The sequence below is a fragment of the Pogonomyrmex barbatus genome, unplaced genomic scaffold (genome assembly GCF_055798465.1).
Source record: "Pogonomyrmex barbatus isolate J1 unplaced genomic scaffold, ASM5579846v1 scaffold2, whole genome shotgun sequence".
Lineage (NCBI taxonomy): Eukaryota > Metazoa > Arthropoda > Insecta > Hymenoptera > Formicidae > Pogonomyrmex > Pogonomyrmex barbatus.
In genome coordinates this window covers 23,475,046-23,495,192 of record NW_028297116.1, presented here as the reverse complement: position 1 = coordinate 23,495,192, position 20,147 = coordinate 23,475,046, and the positions used below count along the sequence as shown (strand labels likewise).

Genomic DNA, 20,147 nt, shown 5'->3' with positions numbered 1-20,147 from the left:
TCGTCAGTTCCTGGGCATGGCATCGTGGTATCGACGCTTCATCGCGGACTTCTCCGCCGTGACCGCATCCCTAACACGCCTGATCCGCAAAAACGCCTGCTGGACCTGGACCGCCATCGAGAACAAGGCCTTCCAATGCCTCAAGGACGCTCTAACTTCCGCTCCGGTACTCGCGTGCCCCAATTTCGAGTTGCCGTTCACCCTGCAGACCGACGCCAGCACGCACGGGTTAGGCGTTGTCCTAACACAACGACTGGCCGAAGGAGAACGGGTCATTGCGTACACCAGCCACACGTTAAACCTCGCCGAGCGGAACTACAGCGCCACTGAACTGGAATGCCTCGCCGTAGTCTGGGGGATTCGCCGGATGCGGGATTACTTGGAGGGATATCGGTTCACCGTGCTCACTGATCACCAGTCCCTCCGGTGGCTCCAACGCCTAGAAGCCCCGTCGGGTTGATTGGCCCGTTGGCTGTTCGAATTACAACAGCATGATTTCGAAATCGAATACCGTCGAGGCACCCAGAATCAAGTGGCCGATGCGCTCTCTCGTCAACCCGAGGTCGCCACGGCACAACAGACGCCGCCCTGCCCGTGGTATCACCGAATCAGCCGAGAAGTCCAGACCCGACCAGCCGACCGGCCTGACTACCGGATGCGGGATGGACTCCTGTACCGGCACATCCTCCACGACCTGGACTTCCGGGAGATGCCCGCCGATGAGCAATGGAAACGATGTGTGCCAACACCCGAGCGTGCCGCTCTGCTCAGATGATGGCACGACGACCCCGCATCCGGACACTTGGGGATCGCCAAAACTATGGCTCGCGTCGCCCAGCAGTATTACTGGCCGGGGATGCTCCGGGAAATCGCACGGTACGTTTGCACCTGCGCAACCTGTATGGCCCACTAGGTGTCACAACAACGACCCGCCGGGACCCTCCACACGACCCCGGTCACTGCGTCGTGGCAGCAAGTCGCCATCGACCTGGTCGGACCACTACCCCGCTCCAACCGTGGACACACGTGGATCCTCACGATGCAGGACCGATTTACGAAGTGGCTCGAAGTCACGCCACTGCAGCAAATGTCGCCAGGGCCTTCACCGACCAGGTCGTGTACCGTCATAGGTGCCCACAGCGGATAATAATGGACAATGGGATGCAACTGAAGTCCAAACAGCTAGGGAAACTGCTGACCGCCTTCGGCATCCAACATTGCACCGCGCCGCCATACACGCCGCAGTGTAATCCGGTCGAGCGGGCCAACCGGATACTGAAGACCATGATCGCTCAATACGTGGGCCGGAACCAGAAGACGTGGGATGAGCACATCACCGCCCTCCAATATGCTTTTAATACGGCCTGGAGCGAGGCCACGGGACACACTCCTGCCTACCTCAACTATGGCAGGGAGCTCGCTCGACCTCATCCGGAGGACCGACGGTATCCGGAAAACACGCCGATCCCCGAGACAACGCACCGACGGTTGCAAGAGGCCTACGACCTGGTGAGGGTAAACTTGGCACGGGCCTTCCAACGTCAAGAACATTATAACCTGCGTCGACGGGAATGGAAGCCAAAGGTCGGGGATTTGGTGTGGAAGGGAAACCATGTCTTATCCGACAAGGCTAAGGCGTTCAACGCCAAGTTGGCTCCAAAATTCGTGGGGCCCTTGGAAGTCCGGAAGATCATCTCGCCTGTCATCATCGACCTACGGGACACCCGTGAACGCTGACACCGACAGGTCCATGTACAGGACCTGAAGGCGCACCCGGCCCGGCGCTAATGCAACACCGACTGGTCGGTGGAGTCACGGTTACCGACCGGGAATGTCCGCAGAGGCGAAACGCGAAACGGACAACGGCCGAGAGCACCACCGGCTTATCCGCATTCCGAGGCAAGCACACGCAAACAACGTGCGCCGCATTCCGAGGCAAGCACACGAAAACAACATCGTCGCCAACGACACGGCCTAAAGGGAGGGGGGGTGATGTAACGGCAGGGCCGTTACAAGCATACATATATATATATATATATATATATATACATATACATAAATATATACAAACACTTGGCTTACTATCCTGCACTACCCATCCTTGCACGTACACCACTCGCGCTATCGCATTCGCTTGCCTGTAGGTCGCACGCGCCGTCTCGCTCACGCTATCTCGCTCGCGGTGCCCCCACGCGATACCGACTCCCCGCCACCGGACCGACGGCGCGCAGTGGGGAACGCCGGCCGGGTATATAAGCCGGCCGGCCGAGACATAGAGACCAGATCCCATCCTGCGATCCGACTCCTGACACCGACCTGACCAGTGCCTATTACCTCTCGGGGCCAAGGTTTCGCTTGGCTCTGCCAGGTTTCACCGGCTTTCTCTACCTTCGGGCTGAGGTTTCACTCAGCTCTGTCGGGTTTTGCCGACTCCTGTCACCGTTCCTCGGGCTGAGGTTTCACTCGGCTCTGTCGGGTTTCGCCAACTCCTGTCACCGCTCCTCGGGCTGAGATTTCGCTCAGCTCCACCGGGTTTCGCCGATTTCCGTTGCGAAGGCAGGGCTCGACGTGGCACTCAGCCCTGCCCGCAATAGCCGTCCCGCCTGACATTAGCTCGTAAGTGCATGCGAGTAAGGCCGTTAGTTATAAGTCGGTAATTCGACGATTTTTAGTTGTAATTAAAGAAACTACTACTTGAGTTTTATTTTTTTAAAACAGTGGTTTATCAAATCTTTTATACGATTGAAATATATAATTTGACTAAAATGGACTTGTAGCTCCATGTTTGTAAGACTATAACTTGGCGCCAATTATTGATATCAAATCTTTTATATAAATTTCACACAATCATTTGAGTTGACAATATCCACTATACTTGACACCCTTTTTTAACCTTTTTTTAAAAAAAGATAATTTTATAGTGATATAATATACGTGACACCTCTTACGAAAATAAGTGAAAAAAATGAGAAAAAGTAATGACACATTTTTTATCTTGTATCATTGCATGTTTTTAAAACAGTCACCCATCCTATTTTGCTCGATACTGCTTAACTTCTATAATGGGATGAAATCTGCAACTGAAATGATGATATAAGTGAACACGGAATTTTGACATAAAATATGATAGATCCGGTTAATGAATATTATTATATTGTCATATAAATAGTCTTAATTTTAAAATCTCGATTGCATATGTAATTCTTGTAGATAATTTAATTGCATATATAGATGCGTGAACCTATATTAATGTTTAATGAGAATTTTTATTATGAAAATTGTTTATAAATTGTTGAATATATTTTGTTTATTTGTTTATGAATTTGTCAATGTTGGAAGATTTTACGAAATGACAATATGAATTCACAAATTACACTGTGTTTTATTCCTATATTGAGAGAGAATTATATTGAGAGAAAATCACTTCGGGAAAGCAAGCAAAGGAGAGAACATCAGTACAAGAACGTCAGTTTACAACAAGTAAAAAAATGGCAGGGCCGATGACATTCATATCTTTCTCTTTCTCTATGATTTTCCAAGTTTCATTTTTAATATGTGCTGTTATTTCAGCTTTAATTGCCCCTTCAGCTTTAAGTGCCAATCTTCGTTGCCGACTTCATTCTCTTCTTCACATAGGTAAGTAACTTCTTACTAATGTATGTGTTTTCAGATACAATCATGCTGTCCTCTTCTTCAAGGTAGTCCCTTGCCGATGGTTTCCTTTTTCCTCACTGTCAACTTGGTCTTCTGAAGAACTTTCAAGATGGATTTCTCCAATGGCATCATCAATTGAGGTTGGTTCAGATTGGAAGGAATCTAATATAGATAAGGTAGAAGGCTAAAAAGGTAAGTTATTACCTTTTATTATTTTTATTTCTTCATTTTCTTTTCTTTGTCTTTTCTTATTTTTCTTTTCTTTTTCAGGTTACAACTGTTTTGAAGTTAACACACGCAGACACTATAATTCTTCAAAGAATTATAGTGTCTGCGTGTGTTAACTTCATAGTACATTTTTTCAATGACTTTTACATCTCTGCTAATTATCACATCATTTCTTTCTGATAAATAAATGCGGAATCCTTTTGCATTCTGAGCGTAGCCTACAAAAATGCCTTCTTGGACTTTTGATGTGAATTTTCCTTTTCTGTGTTTGTTTAGTACAAAAGTTTTGCTCTCAAATATATGTAGGTGACTACCAGATGGTGTTCTTCCGGTCCATTTTTCATATGGTATACATTCTTTTATAGCTTTTGCTGGGCTTCTGTTTATAAGATAATTTGCTGTGTAGATAGCTTCGGCCCATAGTTTTTCAGGTATATTTGCTTCCAACATTAGACACCGAACTTTGTCGAATAATGATCTGTTTTTTCTTTTACTTTGCCCATTTTGTTGTGGTATGTATGGTACATTAATCTCCTTTCAATACCGTGCTTTTTAAGGTACGTATCAAATTCTTTGTTGCAGTATTCTTTGCCATTGTCTGACTGTAAGTTTTTTATTTTCTTCTGTAAGTAATTTTCAACTTTATTTTTATACTCTTTGAATTTTTCGAAAACATCACTTTTATTTGTAATGAAATATATGCAGCAGCACTTGGTGTAATCGTTTATGAATGTGACAAAGTATCTGGATCCTGCTAGAGTTTCTGTTTACCTCGGTCCACAGACATCACTGTGTATAATTTCTAGCGGCTCTTTTGATCTAGGCTCTTCAATAGTTACAAATAGTAGTTGTATCATTGTTCCCTTTATACAGATTTCATAGATAGGTAATTTTTCATTATTCAGTTTTATACCTTTAATTAGATTATTTTTCGGTATTAGTTTCATGTCATTTTCATTTAAGTGGCCAAGTTTTTTATGCCATGACAGTAAGTCATTCGATGCAGTACAGGCAAATATATTTTCTTTTTCACACTTTATATAGTATAATCCATTTTCCTTTTTAGCTGTCAGCACTGTGCATTCTTTATCATCTTTAAAAGTTTCATTTTCAATAAAAATGACTTTATATCCTTTTCCGATAATTTTGGCTACTGATAACAAATTTGTTGACAGGTTAACATGTAATGTGTCATTTTGGTTAAATTTTTCATTTATGTTAAGACATACTTTGCCTTTTCCTTCCATTTTGGTCGTCTGATTTTCAGATGCTAACCTTAATGATCCTGTTTCTGGCTCAATGCAGTAAAATTTTTCTTCTTGTCCACACATATGTGAAGTGCAGCCGCTGTCTAGACACCAGGTATCACTTGTAGTAACTGATAGACATGTAGACATGATGCTGAAGTTCTTTTCTTACTTATATTCCTTTTTATTTTGTACTTTATTTTTGCTCTAGCATTTTTCCGTAGTATGTCTCTTCTTTTTACATTTTTGGTAGTATTTGTTTCTCTTTTTCTTTGTATAAAATACTTCACCTCTTTCATTGTTTGCATTTTTCTGGCTTCATGTTCTTCTAATATTTTTATTTTCAATTCTTCTGGAGAAGACAAAACATCTCTCGACTCTATGGCTATTCGAAAATTTTCGAAGTTTGTAGGCAAATTGTAAAGCATCAACAGTTCTAGGTATATTTTTACTTCCATATCAGCCAATTTGTCGACTATATCCATAAAATTATTGAGATAATCGCGGACATACATCATCTTTGTGGTTAGTTTTTTCAATACTAATTGTTTCAATAGTGTTGCTTTCTTGGCTAGGCCTGAACTTTGGTAAATATTTTTGAGCTTATCCCACACATCCTTTTATTTGTTTCGGAGAATGAAATTAGCAATAGAAGTTCCGATCTTGCCATGAGATCGCCCTTTTTGAAATCCTCTTTTTCCGCCGCGGTTGACGTTTCTGTGGCCTTTTTCTCGCCATATATGTAGCTCCATAGTTCGTTTTTTATGAATACGACTTGGGCTTGTAGGCAGCAAGTATCGTAGTTCTTTTTGTTTAAAACTTCGATGCGGTAGGACGCCGATGAAAACATTTTCGCAATGAGGCCGTATGTAACCTCGCAAAAACACAATAACCACGCTCTGCTACCATTTGTTGGAAGGTTTTACGAAATGATAATATGGATTTACAAATTACACTGTGTTTTATTCCTATATTGAAAGAGAATTATACAATCACTTCGGGAACGCAAGCAAAGGTACAAGAACGTCAGTTTAACAAGTAAAAAAATGGCGGGGCTGATGACATTAGATAGAGAGATGACGAGTCAAAAAGAGTTGTGCTCATCAACAGTCAATAATTGTATTAAATATGGGAAATATTTTTCTTATTTATATATTATTGTTAATTAAGGAAGATAGTAATTAATAACGTTATTTCATTATTTATTCATTAAAAATGACGATTAAATGACAATATATTTATAATAATATTTTATCATAAATGTTATGTTTATTTTACGTCGTTTTGTAGTACACTGACAAAAAATGACCTTAAATCATCGTCATAATGACGTCATCTTGCTACTTGGAATACATCGATTTTATACGAATAATCTTAGTATATTCGGTATGATCATAGTACATTCAGTATAAATATAGAATATTCGTATAATATCATGTGCTGCTGGGATATATTTGGTATAGTCTGAAGATGAGTTTAAGAATATACGAGAAATGATATATCATTAAGATGTCATATGAATGTTCTCTAGTATATTAGGCAATAGTACGTATGACTACAGTACTTTCAGTATGAGTGTAGAATATTCGAATGATATCATGCTATTAGGGTACAAACAATTTAACTCCTTTATATAGTAACTCCTTCAACCGGAACTTTTTCCCGGTCAAGTATATGCGAATAATATTTATTCCTGTTCTTAATATCTACTTCATTAGGCGCTAAAGAACAATATCAAATCTGATATGAAGAAAAAAAAAACATATAAAAAAAAACATAGAAAAGAAAAGAGAAACATATAAGTCTCGTATATAATTTAATAATGCTTTATTAAATCATATATGATAATTAATTTTATATGATATATGAATTATATGATATAATTCTAAAGTGTTTATCTTATATGATTTAAAAAATCATTATTAAATTATATAGGAGACTATAAAGAAGGATATAATTATAAAATAATTTTAATAATGATATGATATAATCATCATTAATATTTTTATTTAAACTTATACATATCAAACATTTATAAATTTTATATAATTTCGTATACGTTACATATGCTTTTAAATGTATATTTATTTGAAAAATTTTATATATAATAAAAAGTATACAAACAATGCGCTAAATTATATAGTTATATTTTCTATTTCTTCTGTGCTATCAGTTCTTTTCATTTAAAAATATTTTTGCATTAACTATTATCTCAAACTATTATTCATATAATAAATATATTTTTTTACTGGCGCTTTCTACTTTTATTACATTTACATTTTTACATTGTGTGTCATTAAAATAACAGTTTAATTTGAAAAAAAAATGTTACAATATTTTACAATTCAATAATAGAGAAAATAATTAAACGAAAAATTTTTTAAATAAAAAAAGCATTTTGCTTTAAGTTGCTATGTACATAGAACATATTCCTTATATGCATATTATTATACAACTACATTTAAGGTTTAAAAAAAAATAGAAATGTGTGTGTGTGTGTGTATATATATACATAGAGATATTACAGCATATCTCACGCATGCACGCACGCAAGTGTTGTATGTATATGTATGTTGAACTTTTATACATTATATACAAGCTTTCGCACACAGCCGGGTATCGGTTGGCGACAACATTGTCGCCATCAATAAAATAGTAATTGTATTATTTAATCTATAGCATTGTTTAGCAGGATTTAGTATTACTCTTCTTAAACTTTTGTATAATTTAGCAAAATCAAGTAGAATTTTTTTCAAATTATATACATATTTTTGTATTAGAGTATATTTTATTTATATTTTTCATTATCTATCGTATATGAATCCTTAATCAAGGATGTTAGATTCTATATTTTTCTGATTTAAGGCTCGGTTGTTTCTGCAGTTATATTGAATTATGACGTCGAGGCGAGAAATGAAATGTAAAAAGTTTCTTGCGTCATAGCTTTGTCTTTCCTTTAAAAACATATTTTTGTATTCTTTAAACTTGTAAAAAATACCAGAAAGTAAGATATCTGTTCAATAAATCACGTAGAAGTGTAAAATAAATCTTGAAATAATGGTACACTGCTTAGCTATCAGAAATTACCAGATCACTAGATCTAGTTGTTTCTAATAACTGAGCAGTGATCATTATTTCAAGATTTATTTTACACTTTTACGTGATTTATTGGACAGATATCTATCTTATTTTCTGATATTTTTTACAAGTTTAAAGAATACGAAAATATGTTTTTAAGGGAAAAATACGAGATAAAGCTATACGACGTAAGAAACTTTTTACATGTCATTTCTCACCTCTGACGTCACACAACCTATATCGCACCGCGAGAGAACCGAGCCTTAAGAAACACTATAATTTTATTATATTCTATTTTTTATTCAAATATTTCGTTTATGATTGATAAATAAATACTATAAATTTCTATGTTAAACGTGTTTAAATCGACAATATATTATATATGTAAAACCTAGAAATCATTGAGAAAAATAAAATAAATATCAAATATTAAAAGTTAAAGTTTTCATATTTGATAAAAAGTAGATTGATTTGTGAACGAGCGACATCATATTGGTCCTACTTGGTTACTAAAGTTCTTATGCGGATCTTATATTATCAATACTGATCAGCAATATTAAATAACATATTTCAGCTTAATTTTATATACATAACCTAATCTAAAGAAAAAAAAAAACAATATATCAAAAAGCTCTTAGAAAAGTAATATAAGTATATATACTGTGAAAAATCTATTATTGTGGAATTATATTGAAATACTAACGTGTTTTTTTCACATAATCAATATTATTATCAGTATTCTTATTATATAGTGATGCTGACACTCAATCTGGATCATTATTATTTTACATTAATCAATATTAAATGCATCAATATTAATTATGCATAATCAATAATATTGTTAATACATTGCGTTTCATTAATGGAAATCCTTTTTAAGTGCAGAAGTGATTCATGTTATCTCTAGGCTCCCTACCTCTTTTCAGGCAAGGAAGATACATATTTGACCATCTACATCTATCTGCACATAAGAAAAGCTTGCTTGATGAAACATAATGTATCGACAGTTATTGATTATGTAAGGTCCGCATTATATAATAAAGGCTGCAGTCTATTAAAAGATATATAAATCATATTAAGTACGCCTCCTGTAATTCTGATAATTTCAGTTTTCTTCAATTAAAAAAGAAAACATTGATTTATAGAATCATTTCAATTAAACAAACTTTTCATTTTGATACATGCACGCTCGCGCACAGTCACATTTTCTTTCATTTTAGTTTAATAAATCCATAGTCGCTTTGAAATAATTCAATTCGACGAATGCGGTAATCATGATAATTCTTCTTGTTTCTTCTTTTCCTGTTTTTTTCTCTGATTACGATATTTTGGTCGATTAAGACCCCAATCGATCAAACTACTATTCGCTTGTCTTGTTCTGATTGACGTCGATAGCGCATTACCAACATGATCAGTTCGTTCGGCCGATTGTTGCCCCTCGTAGTCACTCATAAAAGTATAGTGCGGATGATAATACTGTTTTAGACTTGATTCGTCACGAAAACTCTGCATTGCACACCATACGTGGCATAATAAACATGGAAATCTCGATAACCAATATTCTGTAAATTTATTAGGAATTTCGCCGAGACTCTCCTGCGCTTCTGGGCTTAATTCTCTGTAGTGATGCTTCTAAAAACATTAAATCAGTACGAAACAAATTGTTACATTCTCTTGATTATTTTAAAAATATTACACCAATCGAACAAAACATATTAATTTAATTGTGTCTTCTAATTTTTATTCTTTTTTAGATTTTTAAATAATTTCATCTATTTTGTATTTATCTCAGTACATTTATTAAATATTTATAATAATCTTACTATATTTTTTTGAAATATATCAACAAAGAATACTACGTAATTTTTATAAAAAAAAAAAAAAAAAAAAAATAATCTTAAACGAATCTAAAAATAATTCTTTTACAAAAATAAAAAAATATCACTCTTTTAGCAAGCATCTATTTCTTTTTCTATAGCATCCAGGATATTTTTTACATCTTATAAATATCATTTTATCACTAATCCTAATTACAAATCAATAATTTTATTAAAAAAATAATGAATTTCTTATGTTTGAGATGTTTTATCGATTTGATTCCTTTTTTTTTACATTTTTTTCAAATAATAAAAAATTATAGTTTTAATAAGATCCTAATTGTATTATCCTTTACATATGTTATTTCAGATATATAAAATTTAAAACAAAAATATTGATATAAAAAAGAAAATAAAATAATTTATCGCATTTTTTCAATTTTAATATTAATTTTAACATTAATTTTAACAAAACGCATGATAAAAATAATGAAACATATTGATTATGCTTATATTTATACTCGTATTTTCACAGACCTTGTTCCGTAAAGCTCTGAGGAGATCTCTTACACTCTCGCCTCGATAACTTCTGTATTTTCTTAAATCTGTTGCAACTTCCAAATCTATATACAATCTCCAATCGTCTCCCGTCACATGCTCACCACAAGTTTCCAACGCTATCAAAGCTGGACTGTCAGATTGATCTTTCTCCACTCGATCACTGACATCCTATTACATAAATTAATAAAATAAAGAAGATTTACATCTCTCTTTATTGGTATGTTATAATAAAAAATAACTATCAAAAACATTAAATTTTACAAAATCTAACTTGGAAATATATTTTGAATTACATTTTCTTTAATTTTTTTTCTCTCGAAAAAGAGCAATGCATTTAAGAAAAATAGATTTTAAAAATACTAAATTTGATTCTATATACCTGAAAAAATCCCAGAATTTCTGCTAAATTCCAGAAGATCGGATAATTACAGATTGCCGAAGCTGGTGGCCTGTCAGTAGGATTACTGCATATCATTGCTTTGATAAGTAGCAATGCTAATTTTTTATCACTTGAAGATATTCCATGGAGTGCTGTCAAATTGCTCTCGCCACCTATAAATACAACGAAGTAGATATACAGTAAGTATAATTAGTACAGTAAGTATAATTCTTTTGAAGAAAAAGAAAGAATATAGATCAATACATATGCAATAAATGACTTATCATAAATGATTGAGAAATAAATTGTCATTGACTTTATGATGTTACACGTTGATAAGTAGACAAATAAATATATATTCAATTACAACAATAAACTATAATAATTACCGTCTCCATTGCATATTCGTTATTATATTTTTTTGATTTATAGAACATATTAAACAGTTAAAGTATAAAAAATAATAAATGAATCAAAGCTGTAAAAACTGTACAAAAATTTAATTTCAATTTCAATTTTTTTACTTACAGAGAATATTGGCTTGTCTTCGTAATGGGTCGCCAAAAGGATGCTTGCCATCAGAAAGAACATAATAAAAGACACAGCCAAGAGAAAAAATATCGACCGCACATGTCGTTCTTTCTCCATTCAACATCTCTGGTGCAATCCAACCATCAGTTCCAGTGGCTCCGGATCTTCGTGAAAATGATACGCGGCCAAGTTGGAGTTTTTTACACAATCCAAAATCTGATATCATGGCACGAACCTCTCCTCGAGGTCCAGGAACAGAGAGCAAGACATTGTGAGGCTTAATGTCCCTATGAACTACGTACAAAAGATTTTAATAATCATTCTAATAACTTTCTAATAATCATTTTAATTAAATTTCTATTTATTATATAATTCTTTTCAAGAAGATAAAATAAGTTCACAAAAATTTTTATGCGAGATATTTTAGAGCTATTATTTTTCGTAGATATAGAATTCATCAACCAGCCATTGATTTTTGCTTAAAAGGAAAGAACACACATCCGTCATTTTTATATTATTGACAATTTAAAATATTTTTCCTTCCTTCCCATCCTCTTCTTCTCGTTGATACATCATAAAGTTATTTGTGTTAGACGTACCGATATCCAGGAAATGAAGATGTGCTAATCCAGATGTAGCCTGATGCAAAATATTTTTCACAGATATCTTTTCTCTATCGTACTTGCCTGCCACGTAATCTTGCAAAGTGGCTTCTGCTAGCTCCAAAGCAATATATCTAAACATACGATCTTGTTCGGTACAAAAATACCTGACTACGTTTGCATGTGCGTCTGATTCTCTCAAAAGAGCTACCTCTCGGTCTGCGAACGTAAAGCAATCCGGTAATAAACGCTTTACAGCTACGGCACGACCATCAAATTCACCTCTGAACAATAAAAAAATAATTTGTTGATTGTTGATATTTGTTGATAAATGATAAGTTATGTAAAAATTAAAACAAAGATAATTAAAATAATGATAAAAATTAAAATATTATAATACTAATAAGAATTGACTGGATAATGTATAAAGAATATATTTGGAAAAGTTAATCACATATTTCAATCCTAATTTGAATCCATCTTCAATACTAAAAATAATTGCATTAAGCCGAATATAAAAATCAGAATATGATAAAACAAGTACATTATAAAACAGTAAAGAAAGGTTTGTAATGTACTCAAAGAGATAAAACATTGCGTAGTTTATCGAGAATTGAAAAAGTAAATCAATGTAAAAATAGTATTGAAGAGCCATTATGTAAAATCAATGTTAAGTCATTATGTAAAATCAATTATAAAAACAAATAAAATTACTTTAGCAATTATTTTAAAGCAATTATTATTAAAATAAAATTGATTACTAATAAGTTAAAATAATAAAAATAATAAAACTTAAAAATTTCAGTCAATAAATGAAAACTCATGACAAACTTTCAAAGCAACCAAAGATGTAAAAACAATGCCTGTAAAAACAAATGCCCATGTTACAAATATAAAAAGTAAAATAAAGAAAATATCAAATATTCTTAAAGCTATTAAATAAATGATAATAGATTGAATTTTGTATCAGTCACAAATTTAAAAAGTTTCTGGTTTTGTATATGAATCATTTCGGAAATCAGACATTTATTAAAAATTTTTTTTCATCAAGTATTCTTCTTAACAAATTCATCTATTTACATGTTTTGATAATGATGTTATTTTTCTAATCTACCTCTCTGTCTCTCTTCTATATGAAGCAATTTTTGCAATTTATCAAACAACATTAGAGTGAGATAATGAAAGCTCATTTTTTTATAGCCTATATATTTTAATAAATTTATCAAGTTTATTTAAATCTCTAGATAAATTGAAGAATTTTAAATTTCCAAATATATATTATACACTTATATCCAATCGGCTCTTATTGGCATTATTTTAATTTTTTATTTATTAGCTCTTTTAAATCTTTTTTATTTTGTTTAGAATAATGATGGATGAAGAAATTTTTCTCGAATGAACAATATTATACGTTTAAGATTATATCGATAGTCTTAAATTGATAAATGTATACATATGTCCAACAAAAATATGAACGCTATAGTGTTAGATATTGTATATATAGATATAGAAAGATCACATACTTGTACACAAATGTTCCTTCGCATCCTTTACCAAGAACCTGTCCTGTATCGAATGTAATTTTTCCCACTTTAACTAAGCCATCTCCAATCTCTTCGGGCATAGCAACCGAATTACTTGATTTACCAGAATAATTCGTACGACTACTTTCGCGTGAACCCTTAATAATCAATTTTCGATTAAACTTGATTCAGATTTAATAATATAGTTATTGTTAAATATCTCATTATTATCTTTTTTCTAACTCTCTAAAATATTGTCTTACCTGTGATAATTGCTGTAATTGTTCCTTACATATCTTATACACATACCAAACTATAATCGTGCCAAGTATTAGTATAATCAAGATCACGATTAGTTTTACATCTCTGTTTTCTTGTTGATCGAACCACATTTTGCTCGCATTGTAAGTTTTTAATATAATTCTCTGCCAATTTTGATTGTTTTCTGATTGCATCGTGTCATTTGACATATCCGACTGAACAGCGATAGACAATTTGGTCTTAGTAATATTCAATGTCGAAGTCTCCAAAATTACCGGATCAGATCGTCCAGTTATTTGAAGAAGTTGATTTTGCGGTTTGTATTCCGTGGGTATCTTGTAATGACCTAAATAAATTGAAAATTACAAAAGATACAAAATATTATACAATACTATGATATATTTATTGATTTATCGATATAATATATGCACATGTAACTATAATTCGACTTGATATTACCCAACATAATAATATTTTCAGTGCGTTTAATATCATCATTAGCTATATCAATATTAGATATAAAAACATGATCCCTTGGCAATGGTACTTTGTTATCATTTTCATGAAGATGCGATGTTACCAATGGTCCCTCGAGCAATAGATGTCCTACATTACTCGATATTGTTGTCGTTGCTGAATCAACAAGCGATGGTAATGCATAAACACCATATTGGTGCTGTCCAACATACAAAGTTGGGCTAAAGAAATAATCATTTTAATCAATAAATTATTACATTTGAAATCTGGTTTGTTTTTGTAACAAAGTTTCTGCGTCTTTGAACATTTCTTACTACTTTCTAACTTACAACAACTGAACGTCGGTCGGCTTTGTTGCAAATCTTTCTAATAAAGAATCTGCAATACTTGTAAAAGGAATTGTCAATAACCCATCTTTGGTTACAGTATACATAGCTATTACTGGACTCTTCAGATCTAATTTCCAAACAATCCTACCTAATCTATCCAAAGTCACCACACGACCTGTTGAACTTGTGGTAAAATGTACCAAATCTGAAATTAAATTCAAGTTCACAAACAATAATTTCTAAAATGTTATTGCACATCTTGCAAAATCGAATATGGACAATACCATAATTGTCTGTCACATCAGGTTCCATTTGCATAGCAGAATAATCATAGAATGTTAAGTTCCATTTTCTGTCTTTATGCTTACTGTCGACCATAATAATGTTATATTCCGTACGACCGACAAATATAGTATTCTGCATTTCTAAAGGGCAAGTATCTTTCACTTTATGAAAACTTAAAAGCTGTTCTCTTTCACCAGTCATTGGGTCAATACTAAACCAAGTATCAATTTTTCTGCCAGTATACAATATACCATCGCTGCTTCTGCATGGGCTAGTGGCGACCAACTGAGGAATGGTAAATGGTAATTTCTTTAATACCTCTGATTCTCGGCCAAAGAGATAGAGAGAACCATCTCTAGGATCTGGTAGAAACATAGGTCTACAAATCAAAATATTTAAATAAAAGTACAGAATATTTTGCTTAATAACCATGGTACTAAATATCAATTTTAATATAAAAACATTATTATTCATGATCACCATTATTTACAAATGTCATAGAATATTGCAAATCATACACATATAGATTATCAATACTTTGGTAACTATATGTATATTAATTTATCAATATATAATATAAACTGATGCATAAATAACATACATTTTGGTTTCTGATAGATTGATAGGCACTTTGACAATAGGTTCTAAAAACAAAATATACAAATGTAATATACAAACGTAATATAAAATGCTAATGTAATTTTCCTGATATAATCTACTAAACCAATAATTACCATCATCTTGTTGCCATCGTATTTTTCCAGATCGCTGATCAACACCTACTAACAATCCTCCGAGTGTAGAGATTAAGAGGAGAGTGTCATCTTGTTCAGCTACAAGCTCAGTATTAAAATTCTAAGAATACAAATATTATTTGAGTAAATTCAATTATGATTGTAAATAAGTGCATTCTCATATATAAGAATAATAATTTTTCATGATTCAAAAACACAATATATAATAAATATACAGGATGGGAATAACGCCGTTATCATTTTTATTACTTTTTTAGTAACAAGCGTTACATTTTTCTGTCTACAAGTTACAGTAACGTCGTTACATTTTTACAGTTACAGTAACAAATTTAAATTAAATCGTTACTTTATTATTACTTTAGTTTTATACTTTAATTTTAATTTTTTATTTTAATTTTTCCATGTCAAAAGACCCCACACAATTTGTATGAAAAAAGAATGTCAATTTGTTTCAATATTGTAAATTTAATATTGTAAATTTACTATGTTTATGATAAAAAATAATTTTCTAAAAATTATAAAAATTATTTATTTTTTGATGTGAAATTATTTTATTATTATTTATTTATTATTTCATAATATATTTTTTTAATTCATATTTTTAATATTTTAATATTGTATATTTTAGGTTATATTCCGATAATCACTGCCAATACTAAAAGTCTATAAATCACATTATATACTACTGTACTACTAAGTATTCAGTCCTGACGATGAATGTATATTTAATAATGATATTAATTTCTAGAAACAATGTTGAATCTAAATTTTTATAAAAGTTAATATACTAAAAAATATTAATAAATTATTAAATTTAAAAAATTATTAAACGTATCTAAAATAAAAAGATTGTTTTATACAGATTAGTTTGAAAATTTTCATGTTTCAATATTTATTATTATATATAATATTAATTATTACATAATGTAATTTTAATATCTAATAATCTATTTTATAAAAATAATATAACCTTATAATATAACCTTATAAAAAAAATAACAAAAAGTAACAAATCCGTTACTTTCTAAGTAATGTGTTACTTTCAAAAATCAGTAATAACAAAGTAACGATAACGAATTACTTTTTACAAAAAATAATGGTAATAAGTTACTTTTTTCAAAGTAATGTTCCCAATCCTGTAAATATATAAAGTAAAAGTTTGACTTTAAAATAATTTTTTGTTCATGTTACAAAGATAAATCTATTAAAAAGTAAAATTTATTTCTATGAAATCTATCTAACAAAAGAAATTATATTACATACATCTACTATTTGTCCTCTGACGAATGCAAGCATTGTTAGAATAACAAGTGCCCAAACTGTCATCATCCTTTGCATCATGAAAAATCTGTATGTATTCTTGATCATACAGTATACGAGCACGAATGAATTTTTCCCGGCATAAGTTGCTGGGCTCCATACAACAGTGACGCATCAGTTTAGAATTGAAGACGCATCAGTTTAGAATCGAAGCAAGGTAGGTTATTTAAGATGATCAATTATGAACACCAAATTCTCGCTCATCAACACGACTGTCGTGCAAACCTGTCCGAGATATAACAAAGATTACATTCTTGTGTTAATCTATAAAATAGTGGCACTTTTTATTTTTAGTCAAAAATGCACAAAGTCTGATAAACATTAGTGTCTTATAAAAAGATGTCATCGTTGGACAGAAACACAGTTTAATTACGCTGTTCGTACATGACGACGAGCGATTAATCACACGATTGTATCCGAAGTGATATAATCAGAAAAAGTATTTTATTTTTTTTCCTTTGATTATTTATTACAATATATTTAATCTCCAGGAAATCTAAACGATTCAGTCTCAGAGGTATATTGTATATCTAATGACGATTCGTGTAATTTTTCTTATGGACACGTGTCTCATATATGTATATATATATATATATATATATAAAACGTACATATGCAATACGGCATGCCATATGCCACAAGTGAATTCAGCAAAATGAATCATCGAGAAAGAGGAAGAGAATCCCCATATTATAATATTCATATCTAAAGTAACTAAAGTTGGATGCACAATGAAAAACACAGGTAATAGGAACAGGGAACAGGCAACAGATTTTGACCAATCAGAAATATCTCCGATATTCTTCAAAACTTCTGATTGGTCAAAATCTGTTGCCTGTTGCTATTCCCTGTTCCTGTTTCCTGTATCAAAGAGGAACCTGGGGATCAATCATGTAACTTTACGTGAAATTTTTCACTTTTCATTTTCCACTTTTTATTTTTCATTTTTCACACCTTGACATTTCATGTGAAACTTTTCACGTACAGCGATTATGTATGTAGCTTGAATGCGTGGAAAGTGAAATCATGAAATATAGTTTCATAGGTTAGTTTCATAGATTAGTTTCATAGGTTTTATAGCTAATGAAAATTATTTTATTGGTACAGTATTATATACATTTTTTAATAACCAATTGTATATGTACTATGTACACTTAATCCTAAGTGTCAGTCCACAATAGGTGATTTAAGCTTTAAGATTTAAGCTTTAAGTAAGAAATTGACCAATTATAATCGAATATGAAAAGAATAATTGATTATGATTGGTCAATTTCTTATGGCTTAAAGTTTAAATACTTATTGTGGACTGACACTAACGTAGCATTAATCTTCTCTAATTCCGAAGCATATTTATTAATTCCCTAGATTTCCGCCTTTCCGCCACCAAGGTATATGGCGAAAAAGTTCACGCGAAAAATTTCATATTTTCACGTTTGAGAGAGTTATATGATCCCGCAAAATCGTACATGATCGTAAGTTCACGTGAAACTTTTCACTTTTCACTTTTCACGTTTCCACCCTAGGGGAAAAGTTACATGATCGACCCTCTGAGAACGGCTACGCTGATCTTTTTTCTGACATGATCGAATTCGCCGTACACTACCGCTATCAATGTCTATAATTGAACCGTGGAACTACAAGTTACATCTATTTTGCGACACTGCCGATAAAATCATATATACATCTCGTGAAATAGATGTGGTGCGAGTTCATCGACAAATTATAGATGAGAATGTATATATAATTATATATATATATATACATATATTTACGTCGCGTTATTTTTCTTCCATTATAGACTAAAGTATTGATTAAATTAGTAGGTATAATAGGCCGATTCTAAATCACTATGTGTTAGTGAGTATACATATATATGTTCGTGTGCCGCGCGCGTGCGTGCGTGCGTGCGTGCGTGCGTGCGTGCGTGTGTGTGTGTGTGTGTGTGTGTGTGTGTGTGTGTGTGTGTGTGTGTGTGTGTGTGTGTGCGCGCGCGCGCGCGCGCGCGCGCCCTGAGAAGGGTGATGACGTCGGGAGTAACGGCTCACGGGGAGCGTCTCCACAGGGAGAGTCTCCTTCTCTGCGTTCTCTCTCCCCGTCGAACGAACGGGTGAAGTTCAATCGGACACATTGCCGATTGGTCGATTAAATAAAAAAATTTTTGATAGGTAGCTCACTAGAAAATTCCTAGGCATTGACTGATGTGAGTGGTGTGTCTGATTGAAAATGTGCGCATCTGGGACGCTCCCCTAACGAATGACTATCAATTATTATTACATTATTATCAATGTCAATCAATGATTACGTAAAAAAAACGAACGGCATCATATTGAACGTCGATCGAACTGCGTTGTATCACTATCATATTACTATCAAACGACTATCAACGATTATTTAAACTACTATCAACATCAATCAAATTATTACCAACTACTCTCGATGCGTGTTGAGAGGGTATGGGTCCGTCGGAGTCCGCCCCTGCCCGTCGCTATCCAGCATGTTCGCTATTTCTTTCACACGTACTTACCGCACCTGAATCATAGGTAGAGTTTCTCCTTCTTCTTCCCATCTTATCGTTGCATGCTCTCCCTCCCCATTGCATGTTTCCCTCCCCGTTCTTTTAAGCGTTGTCTCTTCTTCGAAGATCTTTTTTTAATTTTATTGTTTGGATAATAACATTATTGTTATTTAATATTGTCAGCGGGAAGGGTTCGCCTTCAATAAATACAAAAATATATGATTTAGGCGGATTATTTTGGATTATATTCATCCGATTTTTATTATTTAATAATAATATCGATAATAGTTAATATCAATATTATTTTTATAATAATAATAATAATAATAATGTCATAAGGAATGGTGGAAAAGGGAAAAATAATTTAATAAATTATTATATTTCTTCAATATTTATTTTTATATTTTATTAAAAGATTTTAAATTTAAAAAGAATAATATTTTTTCAATATACACTACTACTGATCTTAATTACAGAGCAGAAAAAAGAAATAAAAAGAATATATTAATATTGATATATTTTTATTTCTTCAAAATCTTACAATTTTTTCTGTCGTTGCGATTACCAGTTAAATATTTTAAATAC

The 20,147-nt window shown here is 32.8% G+C and overlaps 2 protein-coding genes across 3 annotated transcripts; one reads left to right on the top strand and one right to left on the bottom strand.

Moving 5' to 3' along the window:
- The first annotated feature begins 1,048 nt into the window (after positions 1–1,048).
- Positions 1,049–2,698, top strand: LOC148936779 (uncharacterized). Its single transcript, XM_089076094.1, has one exon. The coding sequence runs from the start codon at positions 1,150–1,152 to the stop codon at positions 1,735–1,737; it is 588 nt and encodes a 195-aa protein (XP_088932220.1). The 5' UTR covers positions 1,049–1,149; the 3' UTR covers positions 1,738–2,698.
- Positions 2,699–7,114: 4,416 nt separating this feature from the next.
- On the bottom strand, positions 7,115–17,763 carry Ire1 (serine/threonine-protein kinase/endoribonuclease Ire1). 2 transcript variants are annotated; one of them, XM_011632218.3, is made up of 14 exons: positions 17,659–17,763; positions 16,991–17,272; positions 15,707–15,827; positions 15,574–15,616; positions 14,972–15,351; positions 14,688–14,892; positions 14,341–14,579; positions 13,884–14,227; positions 13,621–13,802; positions 12,095–12,381; positions 11,493–11,789; positions 10,965–11,137; positions 10,562–10,753; positions 7,115–9,839 (listed from the first exon to the last, which is right to left on the bottom strand). In XM_011632218.3, the coding sequence occupies exons 2-14, from the start codon at positions 17,093–17,095 to the stop codon at positions 9,480–9,482; spliced, it is 2,928 nt and encodes a 975-aa protein (XP_011630520.2). In that variant the 5' UTR covers positions 17,096–17,272; positions 17,659–17,763; the 3' UTR covers positions 7,115–9,479. The 2 variants fall into 2 exon arrangements, with proteins under 2 accessions (XP_011630520.2, XP_011630521.2); XM_011632219.2 differs by lacking the exon at positions 17,659–17,763 and having other exon boundaries at positions 13,621–13,778; positions 16,991–17,618.
- Positions 17,764–20,147: the final 2,384 nt, after the last annotated feature.

What these genes read in the sequence shown, in the direction of transcription:
- LOC148936779 (XM_089076094.1), top strand. Translation starts at nt 1,150, where the DNA reads ATGGACAATGGGATGCAACTGAAGTCCAAACAGCTAGGGAAACTGCTG.
- Ire1 (XM_011632218.3), bottom strand. Translation starts at nt 17,095, where the DNA reads ATGATCAAGAATACATACAGATTTTTCATGATGCAAAGGATGATGACA. An exon ending in TCAGAGGACAAATAGTAGAT is followed by an intron (nt 15,828 to 16,990) that starts GTATGTAATATA and finishes TTGTATTCTTAG; the next exon opens with AATTTTAATACTGAGCTTGT. An exon ending in CCGACCGACGTTCAGTTGTT is followed by an intron (nt 14,580 to 14,687) that starts GTAAGTTAGAAA and finishes TTATTTCTTTAG; the next exon opens with CCCAACTTTGTATGTTGGAC.